This window comes from Silurus meridionalis, chromosome 15, assembly GCF_014805685.1.
Source record: "Silurus meridionalis isolate SWU-2019-XX chromosome 15, ASM1480568v1, whole genome shotgun sequence".
NCBI lineage: Eukaryota > Metazoa > Chordata > Actinopteri > Siluriformes > Siluridae > Silurus > Silurus meridionalis.
In genome coordinates this window covers 15,254,276-15,268,814 of record NC_060898.1, presented here as the reverse complement: position 1 = coordinate 15,268,814, position 14,539 = coordinate 15,254,276, and the positions used below count along the sequence as shown (strand labels likewise).

At 36.9% G+C, this 14,539-nt stretch overlaps 1 protein-coding gene and 1 long non-coding RNA gene across 2 annotated transcripts in view; one reads left to right on the top strand and one right to left on the bottom strand.

The window, feature by feature from the left end:
- rb1 (retinoblastoma 1) overlaps positions 1-9,544 on the top strand; it is a 39,616-nt gene extending 30,072 nt beyond the window's left edge. Inside the window, exons 19-27 of the mRNA XM_046867648.1 lie at positions 2,137-2,315; positions 2,518-2,663; positions 4,238-4,342; positions 4,448-4,561; positions 4,717-4,862; positions 4,975-5,005; positions 5,494-5,636; positions 5,745-5,791; positions 8,388-9,544. Coding sequence (XP_046723604.1) covers positions 2,137-2,315; positions 2,518-2,663; positions 4,238-4,342; positions 4,448-4,561; positions 4,717-4,862; positions 4,975-5,005; positions 5,494-5,636; positions 5,745-5,791; positions 8,388-8,458 — 982 coding nt within the window. The 3' untranslated portion in view covers positions 8,459-9,544. The remainder of the gene's footprint in view (positions 1-2,136; positions 2,316-2,517; positions 2,664-4,237; positions 4,343-4,447; positions 4,562-4,716; positions 4,863-4,974; positions 5,006-5,493; positions 5,637-5,744; positions 5,792-8,387) is intronic.
- On the bottom strand, positions 9,350-14,539 carry LOC124397830. Its single transcript, XR_006927975.1, has 2 exons — positions 14,482-14,539; positions 9,350-9,618 (listed from the first exon to the last, which is right to left on the bottom strand). It is a non-coding gene; the product is annotated as an uncharacterized LOC124397830 (long non-coding RNA).

Here is a 14,539-nt window from a genome sequence, read left to right as displayed (position 1 = left end):
CAAAAAGTCCCTCTGCAGTGACCACAGTAGGTTATGGAAAACTATTCGTTTAATGAAACTTGTTCTCACTCATGCATTTATTTGTTAAATCTCGCACAGTTTCGCAATGTAATTTTCTCGTCTCCGGGAAAATCCGTTGAAATTTTCCACGAACAAAATCTGTTTATCGCCAGCTTTAAAAAAAGTGCTCCACCACCTGCTCTACGCGGCCACTGCCCCGGGACTTTTTGAACGTACTGTATATAAAATAAAATATAATAATCTATTTTAAATGACTTTAAAAACAGGAACCGCACTGTACGGTGTTTTATTTTGTTTTTATTTTGAAATGATTCCGAACTTTGGAAACTTTCTGTCGTTTTCTTTGACCTGAATCTTCTCGCCCCCTCACTGTTTTCACTTCATTCCTCTCTTCTTCATTCTGCACCTGCTTCATTCTGTCTTCTGTGTTACCTGTCCAGCACGCTCCAGAGTTCAGCAAGTGATACCTCAGTAATAATGTGAGATTCTGGTCAGGATTTAGACTCGTTTACATGTTCATTTACTGTATTTTTCGGACTATAAGCCGCTACTTTTTTCCTACGTTTTGATCCCCGCGGCTTAAACAACGAAGCGGCTTATTTATGAATTTTTCCTGGGTTTTTTCCCGGTTTCACAAACTTTAAGCCAAAAACTGAACCCCATAACATTAGACCAATGAAATTTCCGAACGGAAGCGAAAAAAAAAACCTCACCTGTGTTCTGAGCTGCACAGCATCGTGGGAAATAATTGTAAAAGGAAGGAGGAAGACAGTGAACAATGACTTTCTTGGTAGGCTACTGTTTAGATACAAGTCGTTGTAACGCGTTGAGTCTGGGTGAAGGGAGAGTTTGCTAACTCCAGTTGCAACAGAAATCATATAAGCACAGGCAGGTTTCCAAACCTTGTGCTTTTTTATTATTCTTGGCAACAGCGTTGCGGGTTAGTCAAAGAAACGTAGAAATCAGCATCAGAAAATAATAAGGACATATTCCTCGGTCTTGAACACAAGCAGTAATACCGGAAAAACGCAGTGCCAGGCTATTCCCAAAATACCGCTCTGCTCTTAAAGGAAGCGCAACATATTTCACCCGTTACACCATGTGTAACGTGTCTTTCGTTAAAGCCTGTGTAAAGTATATTAGTGTAGACAAATTAGATTAGATTATTTTATAGACAGGTGTGGCTCATTTATGTTCAAAATAAAAATATTTTAAATATTCAGTGGGTGCGCTTTATAGTCCGGATATTATGGTGTATACACCCCCCCCCCGACCATTTAATGCACTTGCCTGTGTGATATGCATGTTTTTTTTTTTTTTTTTTTTTTTTAAATACTTAATTCACCTTTTGCCCCATTCTTTAATTTTTTTTTATTATATATTTATATAAAGTGTTTTAACCATTTTCCCCAAAATAGTTATATTTGTCAAATACACCTGTAAAAGCAGATCTGAATACTGAAAGAACAAAAGAAGAAAGCTTGACGCTGCAGTCTTATAGTTTGCCCCTGGGCTTCTTTTGTATGTTGATTTTATGCTTCCTGTTTTTTTTTTTTTAATTGGATTAAGCTAAAACTAAAAAAACATTTCCTGCCTGTGATAGTGATGAGGGTCTGGGAGCACTAGAGCAATCCAGTGTTCCACATAGTTTGGTTATTTAATCGCTTTGATTCAGATCTCATAAACAGATTGATTTCTGGGATTAGTGTGTTGGAGAAAGGAAATGACCAAACTGTGATGCCTTCAAATTCTTATAGTCACACTCACTAGTTTCTATTAGTTTAAGAATTCTTGTCTTTTAAAAAAAAATCTGGTCCAGTTTGGCAAAGTGAGCACCCAAAAAAGAAATGGTTTGAAAAGGTTGGTTGACAGGACCTCCAACGCCACACCCCAAAATCTAGTGTAAATGCTGAGAAGATGTCGTTGGATTTTTGACGCATATGTGAGTAATGATTAGATATCTACAAACTTTTGGCTATACACTGTACAAAAACGTACTTTCGGTGGAGGGTCATTACTGGAAATGGGGAAATGCAGGAAATATTTTCTTCAAGGGAAAAAAAAATAATAATTCCAAGGGTATCTGTATCTTCTCATCCTGTTTCTTTCTGACAGATATCTGTCTCCTGTGCGTCCGAGTCGTCGAGTTGCACCACCACCACCACCACCAGCAGCAGCAGCAGCAGCAGCAGCAGTAGCAGAGGCAGACATACCAGCCCTGCCCCCATCACATCCCCCTGCCCCAGGCACCAGACAGCATCGCTCCAACTCCCTCAGCCTCTTCTATAAAAAATGTACACCATCTCTTATCTTTTAGATAACGGATCTAGCGATAATTGCTGGGAACAACACTTAAATTGTTTCCGCCATGTACCCATGAGTGCATCATTTGCATTGAGTGTAAATTTCCACTCAGTTGTGGCACATGGGCAGTTTGTTAGGCTTGAAACATAATCCTAATTGGTGACGTTCTTTGTTTTTCTTTTTTTTAAATAGTATACAGAATGGCCTACCTTCGACTGAAAATGCTTTTCTCTCAACTTCTGACCTCTCATCCCGAGCTCGAGGTCATCATATGGACCCTGCTCCAGCACACACTCCAGAACGAGTATGAGCTAATGAAGGACCGACACCTAGACCAGGTATTACCCTGTGCTTCACTTAGAGCATGTGTTAGAATTTTTCCAAGAGGGCTGCTCTCAGCTGTTTCTTTTGGGACCCATCCCATTCACCATGTTTATATTTTTTTGGTTCTCAAGTCACTGTTTACATTTACTGCAGCCTTATCATTCTCTTAGAACCCACTTTATGTTCATTCACCTGAGGCTAAATTCCAGCATGTCTGTAATCAGCGGGTGGCCATTAAATCTGAAAGAAACAAAAAGTGACTAGTCCATGTGTAAATGTAGTCTGTAAATTCACCTAACTGATTTCATTATTTCAAAATGTAAAATAGAACAATTTTTCCATATTAATCTGTTTCTTCACTTTTCCTTCATTTTTAAATATCCTGCATGTTTTTCTTGTATGTCTGTAACTTGAACCCGAAGAAGCATCACTAAAAATCACTAGTTTCTGATGGTGGTAATTCTAATGAATTTATCCTCTGCAGCAGAGGTAGCCCTTGATGTTCCTTTCCTGGGACGATCTTCATGAGAGCCTGTTTCATCATAGCGTTTGATGGTTTTAGAAACTGCATTTGGAATACATTTAAAGTTTTTCACTATGGCTCCCACAGTGGATCTGTTCTATTAATATTGAAATGTTAAGCTTTCTGTGCTTGTATTAACCTGTCATTTATATAGTAACAGCTACTTGCTAGTCACAAAAAAAAAAGATTTAAAAATAAAAGATAGATCAATGTTATTGTTTATATGGTGTCATTGGCTGCAAGAAGAATCTTTAACATTTATGGAAGAAGTCTCCAATTAGTTGACAAGAAACTTTAGCCTGAACTGTCCTGAATTCAAATTGCTTAATACATTCTTTAATAAATGTTCAGGTTTGGGTTTGTATGTGTGGTATGAGTTGTTTTGTTCCATTAATGTATTTTAAGTTTACTTCTCAGTCACTAAACATAGTGGAAGATTTTGTCTGATGAGCAATTGCCTTCATGACTCTGCTTTTATCTAATAATAAGTGTTGTGTATCAGCTGTGTTTCGAAATTTAGATGTTCCTTCTTGAATTAATGTAAGCAGTGTGTCCAGCTTGTAGTTCTCACACTGTTTTTTCCCACAGTATGTACAAGCAGTATATAAAAATGTCTTTGCACATGACAATGTAGTTATTGTAATTTAATCTTTTTTTTTATCAGAACTGTGGCTTCTAGGATGAATTTAAATATATAATTATATAAAAATTATTTATATATATATATATATATATATATATATATATATATATATATATATATATATATATATATATATATATATATATATATATATATATATATAAATAGAGAGAGAGAGAGAGAAACATTTTATATAGAATATGTGTGTGTGTGTGTGTGTGTGTGTATATATATATATATATATATATATATATATATATATATATATATATATATATATATATATATATATATATATATATATATATATATATATATTTGGACTTTGTTAAATATGTTTTCAGTTACATCGCTTCTTTCAGTAGATATGTTTTAATTAGAATTTAAATTAAAGATATCCTGACAATACATTTCTGTTTCAGCTGATGATGTCTGCCATGTATGCCATTTGCAAGGTGAAAAATGTGGATTTGCGCTTCAAGACAATAGTCACGGCATACAAAGAGCTTCCCAACACAAACCAGGAGGTCTGCGTTAAAAATTTGTTTGTTTATACTTTTGATTATTTTTAATGAATACAGAGAAATTGCTTGTGATATTGCCACTCATGTTGTTTGTTCCTCATCATCCAGACTTTTAAGCGTGTGCTCATCAGAGACGGCCAATACGATTCCATTATCGTCTTCTACAACTTGGTGTTTATGCAGAAGTTGAAGACGAACATCCTGCAGTACGCGTCTATTCGGGTAACTAGCTTTGCATCGTGTATAATGCATCGTGTATAATTGTGTGCTGTGCTGTCCCCTGTTGGACAAAAATAATAACACCACCATGTCGTGATATGCAGCTTCTATTATTGACATGGTGTCTCTCACTCTCTTTCTTTTCACCCCCCTCTCAGCCCCCTCCCCTGTCTCCCATTCCACATATTCCCAGGAGCCCCTACATGTATCCCAGCTCCCCCCTCAAAGTGCCTGGTGGGAACCTCTACATCTCCCCGTTAAAGAGCAGTCGTTTGACCCCAGCAGCCATGACACCTCGGTCTAGGTCAGGAACAGTCTTAGAGTACATTGTGATAGAAATCTATGAAACAAATGAACACACACAACAACCTTAACTGTGTTATTGCTAAAACTTGCAATTTGTGCCTTTCTTACAGGATCCTTGTGTCCATTGGAGAATCGTTCGGGGTGAGTCAATTTTGTACTTTACTGCACTGTAGCTAGGAAATAGTAATGATACTGTATTTTTAAATAGTTGCTGTTATTAGTGTACCTTAGTAGATGTATTTATTAATTATTATTTATTTATCCCCCCCACACTAGGAAATAGTAGTATTAATACTGCCTTATGTAGAAGCACTATATTGACAAAAGTATTGGGTCACCTGATCTTTTCCTGGCATATGTGGTTCTTCTCCAAACTGTTACCTCAAAGCAGGAGACACGCAATTGTATATGACGTCTTGGGATGCGGTGTAATAAAATTTTGCATTTACTTGAACTCTGAAACTCAAACCTGTTCCAGCATGGCAATGCTCCTGTTATAATAACACAGGGAACTGTAAATAGTTTCTTCTCTTGCTATCATCTCATTGTGCTTTGTTTTCATTGCAGTCATTGCAATTTGTACATGTTGAACTGTGTTACTTAAGCGTGTCTGTTATTCCTGGAAGCAGACCTCAGACAAGTTCCAGAAGATCAACCAGATGGTCAGTAGCACAGATTGGCCTCTGAAGAGGAGCCTAGCTGGAGACTCCATCCCCAAACCTCTGAAGCGCTTACGTTTTGATGCGGATGGACAGGATGAAGCTGATGGGAGGTCAGCCCCCTATTAATGCTTCAGAATATTGTAGTGTCTACAACAGATTACATTTTTTTTTAAAGCCATAGTCATCCATTTTTAACAATTTTTGTGTGTCTTTTACAGTAAACCAAATGGTGAATCCACACTGGATAAGAAGCTGGCTGAGATGAGTAAGTCTCTCTATGAAGTTCATTAGCTACGCTAGCGGTTCCCAACCTTTTTTTGTTTTTCAGGAGACCCCTATTTTAACATGAAAAGCAGTTGTATACATTTTTAATAAATGCAAAAACAGCAGAATGCATACAGTTAGCTGCAACTTGCAACTATTCATTAGGATTTTTTACTTGCAGCAGGTTCTACTTTATTTTTTTCTTAAACCTAATGAACAAATATAACAGCAGCATATTTTATTCTTTTGTTTGTAATGTAATATAAATATCAATCAAATCTATCCGTTTCACTGATTACCTTAAAAACCATGTAACAACATGCAAGTGTTCACAAGGACAGAGTTCTCATTTCAGGATCTTCTTTTTAACTGATGAACAAACAACAGGAGCAAATTGAATTGAAGTTATGCATGATTTTTCATGCCTTTCACTCGTATTGCTGATTGAAATGAAGCCCTTATTGTCTGTTAAAGGCTATTTAACGTGGGCCTGCATATCTAGGGCTAGAGATTGGATACAGATTACAGAATCAATGTTCAGCTTGACCATTGCTTCAATGAAGATAACTGTCTAAATAAATCCTTGCTTTCTTATTAGCGCATTCAATTTTATCTTCTCCCTGGAGTTTTGCCATATTTTCTCTATTTTTTCTTCTTTTTTTTTTAAGCGTTCGCACTCTCGTGTAATATGCTGCAAAAAATTCTAAAAGTTAAGGAAAATCCTCTTATATATGAATTATTTTTTAATATTCAGAATTAATTTATTTATCGTGCTGTGATAAATAAAATAAAATAATACAACTAATTTAAATAACTTAAGCGACCCCTAGTGGTAAACATTTAGTGTATACACTGCGGCTCACATTTTTATATCGGTCTATAAAAATTAAAGTCATTTATTTTTATGTCTTTAGGATCAATCCTGATCGATCCTTAAGACACAAGCTATCAAATCAAATAAAAATGTATTTGTCACATACACATACATACAGGGTACGACATGCAGTGAAATGCTTTTTACGACGGTCCGGCATTAGGGAATAAAATGGGGTGAAAAAGAGAACTTAAAAAAATAAAAACAAAGAAAAAGAAGGCAGATAAATAAAGTATAAAACTATATAAAAATTATATATGAGGATATATATATATATATATATATATATATATATATATATATATATATATATATATATATATATATATATATACACACAGTATAACACACAAAAAAAATGCTTATGGCAGTGTGCAGGTAAACAGTAAACAGTAGTAAACATTTACTGAACAACATACTATTGAAAATAGTTTAAAAATATAGTTAAGCTGTTAAATTTATATTTTATACATTGGGGTACCAGTGTTGTGTACTTATGCCTCTCCAGCACTGGTATCCCAATTTTTAATCCCAAAATTTAAAAATAGATTTAAGCTGTTATCTTATTAATACACAAGAAGATATCATCAAAATTAGTCATAATGAACTAAATATTGCATTGAATGTGTTTGCTTCACTAAAACCAAGCAGTTTGTTTACACTACACTTAAATAGAATATGAGAGGTCTTGCCATTATTTACAAGTATATGGCTTTTTTTGTCATTACATTTAAGCGCCGCTGCTGTAAATCGGTGGTGGAAACTAATAAAATGTATATTTCATACATTGGAATACCAGTGCTGGGGTGGCAAAGCTTTTTTCTAGGGTGGTAGTTGCCACCCCAGTAGATCCGGCCTTGCCATTGTGCTTATCCTATTCTTTAAACGTGTTTTGGAGTCTAGAATTATTTTCTCGCAATGGTGACCGTGAGGGCTAAAAACCTTTGAAGAAATCAAAGAGAAAACTGTACCATGTTAAATGGTCGAACAAGTACAAGTCAAGAAGCTTTTATTCTCATTCCTGCTATATATTAACTGAAACAGTACACAGTGAAACACGGAGACATTTCTCCAGAGCCCTGGTACTATGTAAAACAACACATGTATGTTATGCAGTACAATCTGCAAGATAAAATAACTGTAAACAAGTGTACTTGTAAGCACACAGTTTACACAAAATATCATGCAATACATCAACAGCAGCAATCGAGTAGGTGCACAAAAACAGCACGTAAACAGTGATTAGATTCAACTTCATTGTGATTGTGCAAGGTACATGTACAGAGCCAAGGAAATGCAGTTAGCATCTAACCAGAAGTGCATAAGTGACCTATTTACAATAAATAACTATTCAGATAAATAGGGCATGAGGTCTATATATACAGGGATGAGGCTGATTAATGTACAGAAGGTGCAGTAGGTAAAACTATATGGTGTGTGTATATAGTAATATACAATATACTGTGCAAAGATTATGCATAGACGTACATGTCAGAAGATAATATACTTTTCTTTCCCCGGGTCTTCTCTTTCTGCACACGAGAAGAATAAACGCAAGTAACCGATAACCTTCTACTCCAGGGAACTATGAATGAAAGCACAAATAACTCGCACAATCCTGCCTACAGATTTGTCCACTACTTCTCTCTGATTTGAACTTGTCTTTCTCTTGTTCTCCAAAAGCTTGTGGCTTATTAACTTATAGCGCTTTGTTGTTTCCAAGGTTCAGTTCGCAATCGCATGCAGGAACAGAAAATGAAGGAGGAGGCCGAGAAGGAAGACCCAGAGCCCTGACACGAACAGTCCTCATCTTCAAACGGTCATCGTTGCCATGCGCTTCATCTGCAGTTTTACTAACCCCCTCTTTTCTTTTAAAGTGTTTAAATATTCAGTGGAGTAAAATGGAGGAGAGAATACCAATCAACTATTGTAGTATCACAGAAAGATTTCGAGACAGTAGAATGAAACTTCTATTTCCCCCACTTTTTTTTATTAGTTATAGGTACTGTTGCAACAAAATGTGCATTTATTTTTTTAATGCTTGTAAAGCATACATTTAATATTCATATAAAAATAATTATTAAAAAAAATGTATAAAATGTTATCGTTTTGTTCAAAGGAGTATCATGATGCTTTGCTCATTTTTTTTTTAATAGTAATCAGATTTTACTATGCGTTAGGATCAGTTTGAGGAGGATCATTTCATTTCTGCAGCGTGTACATCAATAACATGCAGTTACACACAGCTGTAATCTCCTGTGCATGTGAAGAACGATGGGTAGAAACTGTCTGCGCTGATTTTCAGTTGAAACGAAGCAAAAAATTCAGGACACTTTTTTTCAATTATTATATCTTTGGTTGTAATTTTGTAATTTATTTTGGATTAGTTTGTTGTCTTGGTGTGGAAAAAGCGCCTACTGTAATATCAGTCCTTTTATTATATCTTAACTCATGACTCCACAAAGCAAAGCGCCAGGGCGCCTTGATGGCACTAATGATAAAAGCTTGTTTTTTTTTTAAATAAAAGGTTATTTTTTTTCCCTGAAATATTTTGTGTGGTAGGATTAAAGACCCTGTTTTTATGAAACGCACAGTATGCATGAGTGTGTGTGTGTGCATGCATGCGTAAGTGTGTGCGTTTGTGTGAGCATGTGCATACTTCTATTTCTCTTTTTAATATATTGCATTTTTATTTCCTAAAGAGCTATGGAAATGTTGTTTTTTTTGCTATTGAAATGTTAAATGATGTTTTTACCTTTTGGTTTTTTGTATTACTTCTTTGTCAAAAGATTTGTTTATAACTGACTTGAGATAAGAAATTGAGGTGTTTTATTAATATTTCCGATCGTCTTATAGGAAAATAAAAGTTGAAAACTTGCAGCACTGTGTGTCGTTTGTGTTGAGTCATGTCTGCTCTGATCGAGCTTGTCCCATCATGCGGAAACAGGAATCAGCTGAAAATAGAGAAGCAGAAGTGGAATCTTTTGTTTGTTAATCACTGATATGATTCTTTATAATGGTTACTTCCTCTCAGGCAGCTGAATGTGATTAGATCGATAAACACGGCACAAATCTTTTTTCTCTTTAAAACACAACTTCAGTATTTCTAGATCAAACTGATTTATCCATAACTTTTAATCTCACTAAGTAGCTCTATGACTGAAGGCATCGCATGTGTGCATCTCAATAAATTAGACTATCATTAAAAAGTTTATTTATTTTAGTGATTCAATACAAAAAGTAAAACTTGTATATAGTGTATATTATATAGATTCATCACACTGATATATTTCAAGTGTTTCTTTTCATTTCGATGATTTTGCCTCACAATTAACAAAAACCCACCAATTCACTATAATAAAATTAGAAAACTTCATAAGACCATTTAAAAAAACATGTTTAGTAAATTGCTGGCCTTCTGGAAAGTATGTTAATTTACTGCATATGTACTCAAATCTTGGTTGTGGCCCCATTGCTTTAATTACTGCCTTAATTCGGCGTGGCATGAAGGTGATCAGTATTTGGCACTGCTGAGGTGGTATGGAAGCCCAGGTTTCTTTGACAGTGGCCTTCAGCTCATTTGCATGTTTTGGTCTCTTGTTTCTCATTTTCCTCTTGACAATACCCTATAGATCCTCTATGGGGTTCAGGTCTGGTGAGTTTGCTGGACAGTCAAGCATACCAACACCATGCTCATTTAACCAACATTTGCTGCTTGCTGGCAGTGTGAGCAGGTGCCAAATCCTGCTGGAAAATGAAATCAGCATCTCCATAAAGCTGGTCAGCAGAAGTGCTCTAAAACTTCCTGGTAGACGGCTGTGCTGACCTTGGACTTGATAAAACAACCAGCAGATGACATGAATCCCAAACCACCACTGACTGTGCAAACTTTACACTGGACCTCAAGCAACTTGGATTCTGTTGAAGGGTCCAGCAGTGGAGCTCAGTGGTTAAAGCAGTGGACTTTGGATTGGAAAAGCACGGGTTCAAATCGTACCACCACCGAGCTCCCATTGCTGGGCCCTTGAGCAAGGTCCTTAACCTTCCAATACTCAGTTGTAAGTCGCTCTGGATAAGGGCATCTGCCAAATGCCATAAATGTAATCTAAATGTAAGTGCAACAACACGTTCTTATTAAAAAGTCTTCATTTCATGAAGTGTAGGTTCAAAATAAAGAAGGAACACATTTTGTCTTTTACTGAGACTGAAATTTTCTGTATCCTGCAGACCAATTTGTATCATATTGTATTGGCAAATTCTTTGCACAAAGTGGGCTTTCTTTAATGTATTAAAAAGAACAGAGGTCAGGTTATATTGTACATATCGATCTTTTTCACATAGCCTATCATTATTATTACCAAACCTTGATATTTGTGGATTAGCTGTAAGTTACACCATTTCTTTTACTAAGGAATTTTATTTACATTTTTTTTTCTTTTAAATATATACAGTGGAACCCACTTATCTCGACCTCGGTTAACTCACAAACCCTATTAAGTCGACGTTTTTGAAGTGGAACCGCCAAATTCTCGCTTTGTCTAAGCATTTTTTAATCAGTTATGTAGATTTTTTTATGTTGCGAACCCTAACATCTCGAGCATAAGGGGGGGGCAAATTTGCCACTTAACGTCGTTTATGTCAGGAATCCCCCGAAGCACCCTGCTTCTTCTCCGCACGGAGCTCGTCGCAGTCATGCTGATCACACACACCTGACTCTCATTCACTCACTCATCCCATCTCCTAGTTAAGCCCCTCACCTCCACACACTCACGGTCCGTTATTTTTTGTGCATGATCGTATGTGTTGGTTCATGTCGGTCTGTGTAATCGCGTATACGTACCCTTCTTCTCGGACTCCTCATTCTCTCAACAGCACCCCGGATTACCCCATCCTGCTGTTTTCCATGTTCATGCTGTCTGCACCACGTTTATCCGTTGCTGCCCAGCGCTGCGCTTTCCATAGCGCGGATCTGTGGATTCTCTACACGATCTGTCTCTGCTTTCACAGAACTTCGTGGACCGTGCTCCCGGAGCGCACCACTGGATATTACCGCTTCGCTACAAGTATTGGTGGATTATCTCCTGAGTATTCTCAATAAACTTTGTTTGCGTTTACTTCGGCTTCCGCCTCCTTATCCGCATTACAGGTTATCTCGATCCGCATGACCAATCAATCAAATCGCGGCAACGCTGTTGTGTAAAAAAACCTCCATAAACACGCCCATGCACATTCTCATTTATTAACGCACATCACATACATAAAGAAATTTCAAGCATGTTAATATATTGCCGCCATATTGGTTTTCGATCATCGATCATCGGTTATCTCGATGCTTTTTGGCGTCCCCTAGGCCCTCAAAATAACCGGGTTCCACTGTACTTAACAGCATTGTTTGCTTTCAGGAATGAGAAAGTGTAAACCCCATTTCACACCCAAGTTTAAATTATGGATTTTCTTTTTATATTTTGGGAAATAGATCCAAATCAGTTAATTACAAGAGATCATATAGTGATGCAAACAAAATAATAACCGTTTGAGCAGGAACATATGCTACATCACTATATGGACAAATCGGTGCACCAGTAATATGTGATTCTACCCCAAACTGTTATCACAAAGTTGGAAGCAAACAATTGCACCCAATATCTATATATATTACATTTTCTATTTAATTGAATCTTTTCCAGCATGACCGTGCTCCTGTGAGCAAAGTGAAACATCTTGAGTGACCTGCTATAGAGCTCTGACTTCAGCCCTATAGAACACATTTGGGCTGAAATTGGAACCCTGACTGCACCCCAGGCCTCCTCACCTCACCTACATCAGTACTTGACTTTACTTACACACTTTGGCTGAATTTAGCACAAATCTCCACATGCACACTCCAGAATTTAGTACTTCCCAAAAGAGCAAAACAACAAATGGGGACTAATAGAGAAAATCTTTTGTTTGTTAATCACTGATATAATTCAAACATGATTCTTTATAATGGTTACTTCCTCTCAGGCAGCTGAATGTGATTAGATCGATAAACACGGCACAAATCTTTTTTCTCTTTAAAACACAACTTCAGTATTTCTAGATCAAACTGATTTATCCATAACTTTTAATCTCACTAAGTAGCTCTATGACTGAAGGCATCGCATGTGTGCATCTCAATAAATTAGACTATCATTAAAAAGTTTATTTATTTTAGTGATTCAATACAAAAAGTAAAACTTGTATATAGTGTATATTATATAGATTCATCACACTGATATATTTCAAGTGTTTCTTTTCATTTTGATGATTTTGCCTCACAATTAACAAAAACCCACCAATTCACTATAATAAAATTAGAAAACTTCATAAGACCATTTAAAAAAACATGTTTAGTAAATTGCTGGCCTTCTGGAAAGTATGTTAATTTACTGCATATGTACTCAAATCTTGGTTGTGGCCCCCATTGCTTTAATTACTGCCTTAATTCGGCGTGGCATGAAGGTGATCAGTATTTGGCACTGCTGAGGTGGTATGGAAGCCCAGGTTTCTTTGACAGTGGCCTTCAGCTCATTTGCATGTTTTGGTCTCTTGTTTCTCATTTTCCTCTTGACAATACCCTATAGATCCTCTATGGGGTTCAGGTCTGGTGAGTTTGCTGGACAGTCAAGCATACCAACACCATGCTCATTTAACCAACATTTGCTGCTTGCTGGCAGTGTGAGCAGGTGCCAAATCCTGCTGGAAAATGAAATCAGCATCTCCATAAAGCTGGTCAGCAGAAGTGCTCTAAAACTTCCTGGTAGACGGCTGTGCTGACCTTGGACTTGATAAAACAACCAGCAGATGACATGAATCCCCAAACCACCACTGACTGTGCAAACTTTACACTGGACCTCAAGCAACTTGGATTCTGTTGAAGGGTCCAGCAGTGGGAGCTCAGTGGTTAAAGCAGTGGACTTTGGATTGGAAAAGCACGGGTTCAAATCGTACCACCACCGAGCTCCCATTGCTGGGCCCTTGAGCAAGGTCCTTAACCTTCCAATACTCAGTTGTAAGTCGCTCTGGATAAGGGCATCTGCCAAATGCCATAAATGTAATCTAAATGTAAGTGCAACAACACGTTCTTATTAAAAAGTCTTCATTTCATGAAGTGTAGGTTCAAAATAAAGAAGGAACACATTTTGTCTTTTACTGAGACTGAAATTTTCTGTATCCTGCAGACCAATTTGTATCATATTGTATTGGCAAATTCTTTGCACAAAGTGGGCTTTCTTTAATGTATTAAAAAGAACAGAGGTCAGGTTATATTGTACATATCGATCTTTTTCACATAGCCTATCATTATTATTACCAAACCTTGATATTTGTGGATTAGCTGTAAGTTACACCATTTCTTTTACTAAGGAATTTTATTTACATTTTTTTTTTCTTTTTAAATATATACAGTGGAACCCACTTATCTCGACCTCGGTTAACTCACAAACCCTATTAAGTCGACGTTTTGAAGTGGAACCGCCAAATTCTCGCTTTGTCTAAGCATTTTTTAATCAGTTATGTAGATTTTTTTATGTTGCCGAACCCTAACATCTCGAGCATAAGGGGGGGGCAAATTTGCCACTTAACGTCGTTTATGTCAGGAATCCCCCGAAGCACCCTGCTTCTTCTCCGCACGGAGCTCGTCGCAGTCATGCTGATCACACACACCTGACTCTCATTCACTCACTCATCCCATCTCCTAGTTAAGCCCCTCACCTCCACACACTCACGGTCCGTTATTTTTTGTGCATGATCGTATGTGTTGGTTCATGTCGGTCTGTGTAATCGCGTATACGTACCCTTCTTCTCGGACTCCTCATTCTCTCAACAGCACCCCGGATTACCCCCATCCTGCTG